Raw genomic sequence first — 15,239 nt, 5'->3', positions numbered from 1 at the left:
ATCATATCGCTATGACCTCAAGTTCATCATAACAGGATGTTTTCGAGTTAATTGGACCATGATGTCGGGCTGTTACAACCTTCACCATCTTGAAAGTCATGATTATAAAACTTTTTGTGTGCAGCATGATAATAAACCAGTTTATCATATCGCTAAGACCTCATGTTCATCATAACAGGATGTTTTTGAGTTAATTGGACCATGATGTCGGGCTGTTACAACCTTCAGCATCTTGAAAGTTGTGATTATACAACTTTAAGTGCGCAGCATGATAATAAACCAGTTTATCATATTGCTATGACCTCAAGTTCATCATAACAGGATGTTTTCGAGTAAATTGGATCATGATGTCAGGCTGTTACAACCTTCAGCATCTTGAAGGTCATGATTATACAACTTTTTGTGCACAGCATGATACCAAACTAGTTCATCATAGCACAATGACCTCAAGTTCATTGAAACAAGATGTTTTCAAGTTACTTGGACCATGATGTCGGCATCTTGAAAGTTATGATTACACAGCTTTTTTTGCATAGCATGGTCCTAATAGGGTGATTGGTTAACAAGTTATCATATTATAAGTATCGATAGTACTGTCAAAACAAAACAGTTTGACCTAAAAAATTGCATATTCACAGAGTAGGGATTCCCTATATAATGGGTAAAAATTTTATCTGACTTCATACCGCTCTCAAACGTTGAGTTGAATACTCTCTGTGTATGTGTGTGTATATCTTCCTGCTACAATGTTGTCCAGTGGTAATAGCAGCTTCTATGGGGACACCTACGTCAACAAGGTCCAAGGACTGCAGGAGCGATGGGCGATCGCCTTTCAATGGCTCCGGGAGTGCCAGCAAGAACAGGAGGAAAGATGCCTTCACTGGCAGCAACTGGTGACCCATGGTGTTGCCCATCTTGAACAGCAACGTACCCGGCAAGTGCATCGCTATCATCACTGCCCTCAGCAGCAGCAACAGCAGCAGCAGCAACAGCAGCAGCAGCAGCAGCAGCCTGCCCTCGAGCATGGGGGTATTGCGCAGGGGTCTGAACCTATCTTCAAAGATGCCCCTGCAGCAGCTGCAGTGGCGATGATGCAAGAGGGGGTCGAGATGCCCATCAATGATGAAGATATCAAACTGCTCCTGCAGAATGCCATCCAGGAGCAGGAAGGTATCTTACCCCCTGCGTTGCCGGGTTCTCCGGAAGAGGTCCTCGGACAGCTGGAGGAGCTGGGAGCAGCACTTGGCATCCCCATGGCTATGGCGGCACCAGAGGTTGTGGCCATCAACATCAACAACTTTGAGGCTGCAGTGGCACCCGAGGCAGTACCCCAGTTGGACGATGCAGCAGCAGCAGGTATGAATCTGATGGGAGAGCATGTGCCCATTTTTGGGGAACAACAGGGTAGGGGCAGAGGACGAGGTCGTCCCAATATTGCGGCTCTTCAAGTGGAGCATGTGAGATTGGTGTGATGGGTCCAGCGACACCGCTATCCTGTCCTTCCTTGCTATATGGGGGCAATCAAAATCATACACAGCTTGTTTGAAAATCCAAATACAATGGTTTTGGACAGGCTGGCAATGATGGAGAATCCACTGCTTGATTATGTACCCTCCACTTCCCAGTATAGCAAGGCATGGGGCCGGATGACCTTTCTCATCAGCTACATACAGATATGTGCCATCTATGAGCTAGCCATGCCAGCTCTCCTGCATGTAGAAAGGAGACCTGCACAAACTGTTGTCTATTGGGAGAGTCACAACAACTACTCGATAATTGACAGAGATCTGGCTCTTCTCCTTCTACAGTCAGGTGGCTATCATGAAATGGCCATACCTAGGGTGTGTGCAAATGATTTACTCCAATTCATTAGAGATGCTCTCAATGAATTGTAGTAAATCATTTGCATACACTATATACTGCTCATTGGAGAGTATATAGTCTATGCATGTGTGTATATTTTCATTTTTCTTTTTCTTTTCTCCATTGTATATATTTCATATTTTATAATTTTTTTCTTTTTCATAATTCTCTATAATTTATATATATTGTCACGTGGTACTTTAGTACCATCAAATATTTTAAAATGAACCAATGAATTTTAATAGAATTATAAAATGGAAAGAAGGTTAGACCTAGTCAAAGGATAAATCAACTTAAATCGAATATTATTAGCGATTAGGAGTAATAGTATTATCAAAAACGATAAGAAAACATGTATAATTATAATTCAATAATTATGAGAACCCATTGGCAAGATCAAAAATTATAAAGCGGCTTACTTATTATTGGCGGATTATAAAAAATAAAAGTTTGCATGAACATTGAGGTTAGAATTATTTGTTTACAAGTTAAGTAGATAGGAATAAAACGTCTCATTCAAACTCAGACAAAGAATGATTGTTTATTTAATCAACATCATAATCTTAGCTGTCTCCATAGAGATAGTGAAAGACGTCAGCTGAGGCTTCCGTAACTACCCCCCTCCAGTCTTTACTATCTCTATTATAGAGATGTAAATAGAACTCATAGAAACAAAACATGGAAAACAACATAATAAAAACATTTTGGAAATCTTTCCTTACTCATCTTCATTATAGTTCCTTTTCGATCTTCTAATCTCACTCAAATGCACAATTTCATGTCTACCTCGTCCATTGTTGTGTTGCTTTTTTACCTCCACTCGGTTCCTATGTAGTAGATCAATCACTTCATATGGTCCAACAAATCTATGATCCGATTTCGTTCTCTTGTGATGATTTTTCTTGAAGATTATGTCACCTACTTTTATTTTATTCATGTCTTCAGCCACCTCCAAATTATACTTTTTTGTCCTCCAAACTTTCTCGTTCATGATTTTTCTCTCCACTTCTCTATGCTCCTCTGGATGCTCAACTAACTCAAATGGTGAAAAATTCGTTGAAGAATGTATGCTACTATTATATGCCAGAATAGCTCTTGCCATTGCTTCTTCCCCACAGATGTTTCTATCAACTTCTAATAAGTGCAAATGTTCAGTTAGCGTGCTATGTAAAAGTTCCATCATTCCATGAGATTGCGGATGTCCTACTGAAGTGAAGTGGCTGTCGATACCAAGTTCCTCTAAAAGTTTTTTGATCTGATTGTTGTCGAATTCTTTTCCTTTATCCATTAACAACATGTTGGGGGTATTGAAGAGCCCAAAAAATGCTAGTAAATTTTGTTCCATGCACTTGGCTGTTTTATTCTTTAAAATCCATGCAGAAGCAAGCCTTGTAAAACAATCGATTGTAGTAAGATACTTCAGTTTATTGTAATAGAAAATGTCAACTTGAATTATTACTGCTGGTCTTGCGGGAGTAGGTGTGACCATCTGAGGCGTCTTGTAAGGCTTTCTGTCATATTTTGCTATATTGCATGCTGCACACTTTCCCAGCACATTTCTTATTGTTTTGGCCATATTCAGCCAATAATACTGCCGTTTCAGGTGTTGCAACGTTTCCTTTTCCCTTCTATGGTTGGTCCTTCCAATGTAATATTGTTCTACAACTTCTTGTTGTTCTCTTCTATCTTCAACTGTTTTAACTTGTCTATCACAAATCATCAAGTGTATTTTTGAGTCCCAGCATTCATCTTTATGAAAGCTCTCAATTTTATCAATAAAATCTTTTTCCTTGGAAAATATAAAATAAACTTTCCCCCTTACCATCAACTGCTTTATTGTATGTTTCAGTTCATCATCTGTCGCCTGAGGGCCAATTGTAATTGTATAAGTATGAATTGGGCCATAACGATGGATAGTTTTTGTTATACCTCCAAAGTTTTGTCTTTCAAGAATTATTTGATTACGTTTATCATTTATAATGCAATTTTCCATCACTTCCAAATTAATTTGCTTCACTTGTAGAGGATTTATATTCCGAGATAAACAATCAGCAACTACATTATCTACTCCTTTAATGTGTTGAATTTTGAATGAGTAAACAGCCAATTTTTCTTTCCACTTGGTTATCCTGGCGGATGTTTCTTTCAGCTTATTCATCCATAAAAGTGGCATGTGATCTGTTCTTAGCACAAATTCATTTCCGTAAAGGTATGGTCTAAAATTCTCAACACACCATACAATAGCAAGAAATTCCCTTTCAATTGTACTATAACGCCTCTCGGCCAGAGTAAGTTTCCTGCTTGCAAAAGCAACCGGTTTCTCATTTTGGGATAGTACACCTCCTATTGCTTCCCCACTAGCATCTGTTGTTAATGTAAAGGGTTGTTGAAGATCTGGAAACTGAAGTATAGGCATTGAACAAATTGCTTCTTTACACTTTTCAACTGCTTGGATAACATCTGATGATATGTGGAACTTCACACCTCTTTTTAATAAGTTTGTTAATGGTTCAGTCATCTGTGCAAATTTGTGAATGAATTTTCTATAATAGCCGACCATGCCTAAAAATGTTTTTATCTCTTTCAAATTCTTTGGAATTGGAATGTCTTTTATTGCACTAATTTTCTGGCTGTCAGGACGAACTCCACTTTCCGAAATCACATGACCCATGAATTTCACTTCAGATTGACACAAGTTAGTTTTTTCCTTTGACAGCTTAAGGCCAAACTTCCTTATTCTTTCAAATAACTGTGGGAGATGTGCTTTATGATCTTCGAGATTCTTGCTGAACACAATGATATCATCCATGTAGATTTGTATTGCTTCTCCATTTATGTCTTCTAAAAACTCATCCATCAGCCTTTGAAACGTTGGTACTGCGTTTTTCAACCCAAAAGGCATCCTTGTAAATTCATAATGTCCTCTCTCAAAGCTAAATGCTGTCTTCTCCATGTCCCTTGGATTCATTCTTATTTGATGGTATCCCGACTTTAGATCCAGTGTGCTGAAAACTTTAGCTCCGTGCATTCTGTCAATCATATCCTCTAGCCTTGGAAGGGGATATCTCTCCAACTCTGTTCGATCATTTAAAACTCTGAAATCTACAACCACCCTATGTTTTGGCGGTTCTCCAGGGGAAGACTTTTTTGGTACAACCCATAATGGATTACAAAATGGAGAGATAGACTTTTTTATAATGCCCTGTTCTAGCATATCCTTAATGTGTTCTCTAATGATTTTTTTCATTGCATGTGGATACCTTCTGGCTTTTATAAATATTGGTTTTCATGACTTTAATTGAATTGAGTGCTGAACTCTCCCTGTTGTTGTCAGACTCTCTCCTTCATTATATAAAGTGTCCTTATACTTTTCCAGCATATAGAATGCTAATTTTTCTTGTTCCTTGTCTATAAATTGTTCATTACAATTTCCTCTCACAATGGAACCCATTAGTAAATGTTTTTCTTTAGCAATTGAATTTTTCGATTTATAATTTCTATCCCCCAACTTGATTATCCATTGACCATTTATATTGATAGGAGCAGCTCCAAGATCTCTCATCATATCACAACCAATTATCACATCATACTTGTTGTTCATTATTTCTGTTGATACATGAACTCTCATAATTTTTTTAAAACCAATCAATCCAAACAGATTTAAATCTACTTCCCCTTTTAAAGCTTTTCTTCCTGTCAAAGTTAACATTTCACAAGAACACCCTTCTATTTTCAAACTATGATCAATTTTTATTAATGCTTCTTCCGAAATTATTGTACTGTCCGATCCTGTATCATACAAGCAATAAACATCCCAACTCTTCACATAAAATATAGGTAGCTCTCCTTTTTTGCAATCCACTTTTTGTTCCTTGCTACCTATATTCCTCATCCGAAATCCTCAATCTTTATTCCTACCTTTCTTTGTTGATAATTTGGTTGATTTATTTTCCTTCAATTCAGGCCAGTCTTTTTCATTTTTCTCTCGATATTGACTTTCATAACGGTAACAGCTATTTTCACTATCTGAGGAGTGAGTTAAACTCTCTCCATCAGAACTACCTTCCAAATTTTTTTTTGCGATTTTCCTTCCTCCTCAAAGCATTGACTTCTCTTCTTCCAAAATTCTTTTTTGGGGTAACTTCCTTTCTGTAAATGTAAGGACATTCTCTGGCAAAATGCTCTTCTTCCCTACACTCCCAACACTCGTTTCGTGCTTATTTCCCTTCTCTTTCCTTTCTATTTCCTTTCCCATTAGTAACCAATCCCTTTACATCAGTTCTCCATTTCTGGTTCGATCTGTTACCATAAACAGGAGAGGTTCTACTATTAAGTGAATATCTTCTCTTATTCTCAACCACTCTCCAATTTGAGTGTCTATGACTAGCTTCTTTCCAATAAGACTCCTCATCTTTGACAATTTGAATAGTCTCTTCTAAAGACTGAGGTTTTGCAATTTTCACACTCGTACATACTCGCTCCGAAGCTGCTCTTAACAAAACTTCCATTGATAACTCTTCATAGATTTTATTTCTCCATACCCCTTCCTCTTTAGTATTAAACGAATCTAAAACTTTCGATTTCAATTCTTTAACCAATTGCGATAACCGATTGGCAAAACTACCAATTGACTCTCCCAAATCACGATTCAATTCCAACACTCTCATTGCCATTGCAGAGACTGATTTCCTTGCACCTGCATAACGTTCTTTAAGGGCTTTTTTAACATCCTCCCAAGATGAACTGAACGATACTCCCAAATCAACCATAATTGATGTACTTATTCTAGACAAGAAAAACGAATGCAGGTTTGTAGTTGTTAATTCATCAAAATTGCTGTCAATAATTTGAGAATGGATGGCATCCATTCTCTCCAAGAATAGACTAAGTTCTTTTACCTCTCCTTGGAACTCCTGAATTGATCCGATCAGATTCATGAGACATTTCACGTCCATAAGTGGTGGTTCTTTCCCGGTAATTTCAATATTTGATGCAATTTCCTTTTTCCTCCTTGGCATTTTCAAAATCTATCCGAAAATTCCTATTAACTTCAACTAAAAATACTAGATAATATTTTGGTTCCGGCACCAGTTAAGTAGATAGGAATAAAACGTCTCATTCAAACTCAGACAAAGAATGATTGTTTATTTAATCAACATCATAATCTTAGCTGTCTCCATAGAGATAGTGAAAGACGTCAGCTGAGGCTTCCGTAACTTACATTTTGAAAAGAATTAGTCAATCTTGAATAAATCAATAATTATTAGAATCAATGCTGAGCGAATCAGCTGATCATTCGATCAACCAGTATAATAGGTTGAATTATATAAAAATTTACTCACAAAAGATATATTATGTATACTAAAGGAAGTTGATGTGTAGAAATACGAACAACTATTATTACTGTATAAATATTTATTATAATCTAAAAAGCACGAAAAATCAAGAGTATACAAAACTCATATAAAAAACTAAATGTATTATCTATTAAAATCGTATGTTACAATTTATTTATGAAATTAATTTAAGATAAACACTCCATATATTTGTATAAAAACTTTTTTATTTGATTTTTTCTATTATAAAGTTGAGGAAGCCCTGATTCCAAGGCGACCAATTGTATTGAGTTTATTAAATTGAAGACCAATCAGAGAGTAGCTTACAGAATTATTCTTGGAAGAGACAAATTTTTCTGAAAACCTCCTTCTTCTGGCTTAAGATCTCGACCTGAGAGGATGCACATAGAGTTTAGGGTGCTTTCTTCCTTTTTAAAATTTTAAAACTATTAAACCATTAAGAGTTCGTAATCGTAATTATTCCCTATAAGTATATCTTTAATTAGAAAAAGAAATCTATAAGAATCTGGACCACGCGCTAGCCCAGCAGAGACGAAAGGAGCCTACCTAATTAATTACTGGAAATAATTAATTCAACCCATGAGACCGTCAAGAACTTCATTTATGTGAGTGATAAGTCAAACGAGCTCGTTTTAGTTTTTCTGCGTATAGTGGGGAAATTAATTAAAACTGCTATTCAAATTGACTTAAATTAAATAAAAACTCACCACATGTTGAGTAATATCACATAGTTCATAAGAACATTTTATAAATTTATTTGATATATGTAGGAAGCTTACTTCCATGCATGGCCTGAATTCATATAAATCCCTGAGATCTCATGTTTGAATAATAATTAGTTAATTATTATTTTGTTAATTGAACAAAGTATATTATATCAAACTTATAGACCAAACAGGTTTTTATTTGCAGAATTTTGTATTGATTGGAAGCCCAAGCATCCATGCTAAATATAATGTATTTATGAAGTTGAAACTCACTATTGTGAAAGCTATTAAATCTTGTGATAATTGTTCAGATTTTAGAAAGAATTTATTTAAGAAAAATTATAGATATATCGAATATCTTATATACACTTTTTATGGGAATATATTTTGTGTTTCATGTCAGCATACAAATCATAGAAATTTATTTTATCCTAGTTCATCTCGTGATATACAGTTTGAACTGTTTCAATACCAATAAATATCCAGCAGCACATAAAATTATTGAATCAAGTAATATTGATCTTATTAAGAGCACTCAGTATTTATCATCCTTTGATGATAATCACTTTAATCTGTCAGAACAAGTATATTGAAAATTATATTAATAAGGTTCCAGTTATATCATATAAGGATCCAGAGAGCTTCAAGAACTGGAGTTGTAAGTTCTAAGGAATTTTGGAAGGATAAATTGGTGAATACCTGTATTCATGACGAGTGTTTTAAGAATCAACTAGAAAAAACTATAGTTGGTCTTTATTATTCTCTAGTGGGTACATGGTTACTGATAATCAGTCATCAAATATTCTTTTAATTTCCTCACTGGTATTCTTCAAGAACTTCATAGAAGCAGCAGTAAGAATTATTAATCACCGGTCATTGAACCTTATGGTGATTACTTGTATTTGTAAAATTCATGTATCTACCACTGAGCTAGAGCTGAGGTTTGAACCCAGTAATTTTGCGAGCCGGACGGCCTTAATTTTTTGTGAATTTATTTGCAAAAGAGGGAATTTAACAAATGCTCTTATAAATACCAATAACACCGTATCATCTGTAAAGGATTTGCAAAGGTTTACCACTTTACATAATAGCTTCATAACGTGGGGCTCTATCATAAGAGATAACCCTCTAAGGAGCACAATTTGACAATATATATATATATATATATATATATATATATATATATATATATATATATATATATATATATATATATATATATATATAGACACCGACGAGGTGTAGTAGTAGACTTACATATATATAATTTATTTTTTTTTTCATAATTTTCCTTTATATTGTACATATTTTCCTAACTTATATACAGAATATCTTTTACTATTTCTATTCTTATTAAACTATATATTCTCTTTTTCATATATATATATATATATATATATATATATATATATATATATATATATATATATCTTTTTCTTCATTCTACTAAAACCTTTCTCACTCATGTAGAGTAGGGTAGAGAGAGAGAGCATGATGATGTAAGATGAAGCTCTTAACCAATAATTCAAGATATTTTAAATCAAGCTTCATCTTATACCTTGCACTGATAGAACTCTTGTACAGAGTTGAAAGCTATATGCAGTCACACACTTCTGGTAGTGCAGAGTGTAGGATCACTTACTCTAGCAGTTGAAGGTTGTATGGAATAATACAACAATTTTGAAAAAACAATATATACACTCTTTTATTGATACACAGCATAATATATATATATATAATATATATATATATATATATATATATCCTATAGAAAACTGTGCATTCATATGAGAAGAATTTACATTACAAAACAGTAGAAAATCAAAAATCAGAATAATTCATTCCAGTACATCAACAACTAGCCAATGATATAGTTCACCCAATCTATCACTTATTTCACAGAATCCTCTGCCAAGTGGGAATTTCAAGATGACTGCTCCCTCGCATGAATCTGAACAGCTTGACACTTCAGCGTCTTCAAAGATGGATGTTAGTGTCTCGAAAAAGTTTTGAGCTGTTCCAAACGGTTCTGGTAGACACTTATCTCCAAACTTCAGAAATGGTTGTACAATCCATTGACTGCTGGTCACAAATTGACAATCACCGCACTTACATAGATCTGCTTGCTCCATTGCAGGCCAATGTTGGTACAGGATCTGGCACAGTGGTTGCAGTTGCAGTTGCAGTACTCACTGAAGTAGTAGAAGTAGTAGTATTACCAGCAGTTACTCATTCTTCACAGCACGGTGCACAGACCTTGACTGACCTTGCAACAGCCGCTTCCAGAAAGTCCAGCAATGTGAATGTAGGGTGAAGACAGGTGTGCAGATTATATGTGCAGTGGACGTTTGCAGAGAGCTCCCTACAGACTATATACTTCAGTTGGAATTGAATTATTTATAATATTTCATTTGAATTCTCATGAAACATGTATGGACTTGTCACTTTCTCTTTAACAGGCAATTGGAACTCTATAGAGAGATAATGCTTATAGTGGGCTATCTCACATTAAATCAAACTTGATTCATGAAACTATACGCTAATAATTTACCCCACTGAACAAGAGGAGCTTATTTTAATTCCTTCAGAGAGCATGTAAATTGGGAATAAAGTAGGTTTTTATTGTTATAAAACATAATGAATGATCACGTTTATAGGCTATCGATTTTGTTTTGATCTGTACAATAAACTATGCAGCCGACACTGACAACGTTTGTCTAATCAGTATCCTACAACTTTGCACCTTCTTCCTTTCAAGAATATTAAATACATTACCACAAACTAAAAGGTTTTTCTTTTTCTAAAAGTAGAGTCTCACATTCAAAAATATTACATTTTATTTTTTTCCCATCCCTTGTGTAAAATTTAGTCTTAGAAAAGAGTGGACTGTATAAATAGGAGAGAATAAATCAAATTCTGAAAAAAGAGAAATAATGTGTCTTGACTGATTTGACACCTGACTGAAATTCCACATGAGTGCCAGAACCGTTGTGCATTCAAAAACCTGTGCACTGGAATGAATGCAAAACAGTTTAGGCAACTCAGTATTAAAACTAATCAACAAAATGTGGGATAAGGTGAAATGCCAAATGAAAAAGTAGGTTAGTAAAATACAAACTTCAATCAGCATTAAAGAATATACCAAATGTAAAACCAGTAAAATAACTGACATTAAAGTATGAATCACAAACTATCAAATCACATGAACAAGAATAAAATGTAGTTGATCCTAGTTGACAGAAGAAAAATCTGATGCCAACAAAATGATTTTAAATAGAAATATTCTGTAAATTTGAATACATGAAATAACCCCTCAGGGTGACTGGTCGACAATATAAATTGAAATAGAACTTTGTTATGAACAAGATTAGGATTAAGTTTAGAAAAAGATTGAAGTACATGAAAAAACTTGAAAACGGCATTAATGATTCTAGTAAAAACAGAACAAGTAAAAATAGTAATCTGAAAGCAAGAACTGGTTGCAATGAAATAATTTGAAATGATAAATTATAACTAAAGATAATCAGGTAATGATGTTACCATTATGAAAACATCCCAAACAAATTAATTATTAAAGAGTGACAGTAAGAAGTTATGAATATAACAGCAATGCACATAGAAAATAATCTATCTGGTTATCAAAATGGAATAATGAAATAGTTACTAAACAAACGTTTATAGAATACCAGAGTCTATAATAAGTAGCCTTTAATTTAAACCTACAATTGTCATTTTTAATAACAAACGACACCTAGGAAAATTGAAATGTAAATATGTTGAATTGTGAGGCTTCAACATTTGAATTGGTTCGATACCAACAAAAGAAACAGGTAAGTTGAAATTAACCATAAGGTTATATGAATAACAGTAGCCTATACTGAAATAGCCTAATTGCAAAATGCAGAAACTACAGCTTTAGCAATAATCAAACAAGAATAATAACAAAGAATTAAATAGGATTGATAATTGCAATGTTCACAGAACATTCATGAATTGCTTACAAAAACTGACAAACAATTCTCAAGAGCAATTTGGCTAAGCAAATATAACTCAAAATAAAGTAAAGTTGACTACAACAAAATGAATTCCTAACCTGAAAGATAGAAACAATAGATTATGGCACTATTAAAAATACAAAGTAGGTGATACAAAATACTTAGCTGCGGAACGTAATGCAAGAGCCAAGGTCCCGGTTTGGTCTAGGGCCTTCAAAGACAGCGTGAGCTTCCAATCTAGCTCAAATAGGCCAGAGTCAAGGTCACGGTTTGGTCTAGGGCCTTCAAAGACAGCGTGAGCTTCCAATAGCTCAAATGGACACATCAGGAGAGAAACAAGATTCCAACTTGTTTGAAATGCTGATGAAACAGCAGCCAGTTGAAGAGGAAGAGTTTTCAATCAATGTTTCAGAGGAAATATTTCCCAAGTTTTGGAAATATCAGTTGCAATAGTTGTAAAATGCAATTCACAATTGAGAGTCACACTAATCAGTGAGATTGGCAATATATCACAATAATTATCAATAGAATGGATGATGGGTAAACTTTCAGTCCCAAAGTTGCAAATAAGAATTACTAACAAAATTAGCAATCGATGTAAAACAAGAGTCTGCAATATGTAAAACAAATTTAAACTTGTAGAAAGACAAGACTTTCTTCACTTGATGCACACAAGCGGCCATTTTGAGAATGCCATAGTGGAAATGAAAATATGTAAAACTGAAACCAGTGTTCAGATCTTGAAAAACTAATAATGGTTCACAGAATAAGTCGAGATTATCCAATAATCAAATTAAACAAACAGGGCAAGGTGAAAATTATTTTCACGAGAGATGAGAGTTCAAGTTGTAACTTACAAATTGTACAAGGAAGTGTACACACACACACATGCAAGAGTTCAAGAACACATTGGAAAGTTATAATTTAAATAACAAACGAACTAATTGTCCGAATTTTAAAGTTGATGGCTCCAAAGAACCGATGAAATGTCTCCAACAAATAAAACAAGCAAACAGGGTGAGGTGAAAACTATTTTCACGAATGAAGCAGAATAATTGGAGACACGCACAAAGCTGATGTTAGACATGAAAACTATGAGCAGTGAAGGAAATAGGTAGCAAGCAAGTGCTACCTCGATCAAGAAATCACCAATAAAATTGATGTTTAAAAGGATGCAAAAAAATATCCAGAAGCCAAACAACAAATTGACAAATACAATAATAAAATGACAAAGGCTTCAGATCATATCCAAAAAATAAAACAAAGATAAGTATAATATGCAGAGAAGTGCCCAGTATCAGGCAAAGAAGTTATAATAGTATTCACTAGAAGGAGCAACAGCGCTAGTTTCGCTCTGCTAATTGAAGCTGACTTTGGACGCCATTTCCGGGGAGCAGACAGTTCTCAGACCTTTGTATACATTGGCTAAAGCAGTAAAGTACTATAATATAAAACCTTTGCTATTACTTCTAGTAATATAACTTATGCAACAAAATGGTGAAGTCTTGTGCTGCATACAACTGTACAAATAATGTGAAGAAATGTAAGGGTCTCAGCTTCCACCAGTAAGTATAATATCAATAACAAGTACCTAAGTACCTAATAGGTTAAGATTTTTACCCTCACGTGAGCTAGGGAAGAAACGTTATTAATATTTCTATACAATATTTAATACCTTATTTTACCAAGAATTGTTTCAGTATTACTAACTAGTAATATTGTATTTTATGAAATGTTTTACTACTGATTTAATTGAGTTGATTGAATCCACACCTTGAGTTTCAGAGAATGTAGAGGTTGTTAGGTAGGTGTGGGTGTATTATGGAAATTGAAAAGGTTTAAATTTTTTGAAACAACACAGTAGCCTAATCACAGCACGCAATAGTATTTATGTTTTTACATGGACTTGAAAAAACATATTATTAGTACCTAGGCCTGTAAGATCGTTATTAATTTGGAGTAGGAATACTGGTAGTATTGAATAGGTATTCTAATTGGCAATAATTGAAATTGGTGTCTTGTACCCACCGTTATATGATCCAAGAGCATTGAGAATCGCATGGCTAACCATTGAAAAATCTGTTTTATAGCCTATATACATAGCAACATTATGTAAATGACGTTTTGAGAATGTAACTAGTTTTAAACAGGGGAGTGCGATCTCAATCTTTATTTGTTCAGTAAATTGATAACAAACAAAACCACATTATGAGAGAGTAATATTTAAGCTTAGTGTTGATGGAAGTCCAGTGTGAATGAGCCCAATATATGCACTTATGTAGGCTATATTATTATAGATCCAACTTATAGATTTACTTACTACTTCTCTTATATTCATTCTCATATTATTTTTTTCAGTTTTCCCCTTGCAGACAAGAGAAGACTTAGAGAGTGGTTAGTAAAGATTCGACGAGAGGAATTTGCTCCAACTGTACACTCTGTAATCTGCTCACAGCATTTCGAGCCTTCATGCTTCTGGAACAGTGCCAATAAAAGACTTTTAAAGCCATCGGCAATTCCAACAATTTTCAATTTTCCAGGATCGCTAAAAAAGGTTGGTTTTTATTCCTGAAATTATTATATTTTTACCTTCCTTTGCTAGCCTATTAGCATACAATAAGAGAAGCATTATTTTACAAAAAAATTAAGGCACCTCAAATTCTAGATTTTTATGTTTCAAGGCCCCCTCAGTCCAAAAACGTGATTTTTGGGTATTGATCTATATACAGAGTGAGTCATATGTATGGGAACTCTTCAATAAGTTGAATAGTGTTGTAGATATAATACTGAAACTTCCAGGATAGATTATTGGTCGATTACTCTACCTTTTGACATCAACTGAATATCTACCCATCATAAAGGGGTAGTAACTTGAATACTTTAAATGTAAACACCCATCGTGTGGTACATCATTTAAAAGGCCTTTTAGGAACAAGAAAGATGGCATAAAAAAATTTTCTATGATACTTGTATCCGGAATGGCGGCTGATTGAAGTTTAAGTTTTTAAAGAAATGATTGGTGGAAATTAATGAAACTTAAATCAACACTTTTTCAAATGAACAACAAAATACATTGGAAAATTTTTTTTTCAGTAATCTGTCTACTATTATTCACATTTAATTTTGCATAATACTATTTACATTTATGACAGACTGGCATAATGTCAAACGAGAGAAGGAGGACATTTTGTGCATTTTTAAAATGAAATGTAAGTCATAGTAAACAGATTACTAAATAAATAAAAAAAAAATTTCCATCTATTGTTATTCAAAAAAGTGTTGTTTCGAGTAAATTTTATGTTCCCAAATATCAGGCT

The 15,239-nt window shown here is 34.2% G+C and overlaps 2 protein-coding genes across 3 annotated transcripts; both read left to right on the top strand.

Annotated features, from left to right (window-relative positions):
• Window positions 1-710: 710 nt before the first annotated feature.
• LOC120354426 (transcriptional corepressor LEUNIG-like) lies at window positions 711-10,847 on the top strand. 2 transcript variants are annotated; one of them, XM_039441569.1, is made up of 2 exons: window positions 711-1,356; window positions 10,065-10,847. In XM_039441569.1, exons 1-2 carry the CDS (start codon window positions 747-749, stop codon window positions 10,121-10,123), a joined length of 669 nt encoding a protein of 222 aa, XP_039297503.1. In that variant the 5' UTR covers window positions 711-746; the 3' UTR covers window positions 10,124-10,847. The 2 variants fall into 2 exon arrangements, with proteins under 2 accessions (XP_039297503.1, XP_039297504.1); XM_039441570.1 differs by having other exon boundaries at window positions 9,830-10,847.
• A 2,428-nt stretch (window positions 10,848-13,275) lies between these two features.
• Window positions 13,276-14,494, top strand: LOC120354654 (THAP domain-containing protein 1-like). Its single transcript, XM_039442032.1, has 2 exons — window positions 13,276-13,487; window positions 14,281-14,494. The coding sequence occupies exons 1-2, from the start codon at window positions 13,417-13,419 to the stop codon at window positions 14,492-14,494; spliced, it is 285 nt and encodes a 94-aa protein (XP_039297966.1). The 5' UTR covers window positions 13,276-13,416.
• The last annotated feature ends 745 nt before the right edge of the window (window positions 14,495-15,239 follow it).

Source organism: Nilaparvata lugens, chromosome X, assembly GCF_014356525.2.
Source record: "Nilaparvata lugens isolate BPH chromosome X, ASM1435652v1, whole genome shotgun sequence".
Classification (NCBI taxonomy): domain Eukaryota; kingdom Metazoa; phylum Arthropoda; class Insecta; order Hemiptera; family Delphacidae; genus Nilaparvata; species Nilaparvata lugens.
This window is presented reverse-complemented; position numbering and strand designations above follow the sequence as displayed.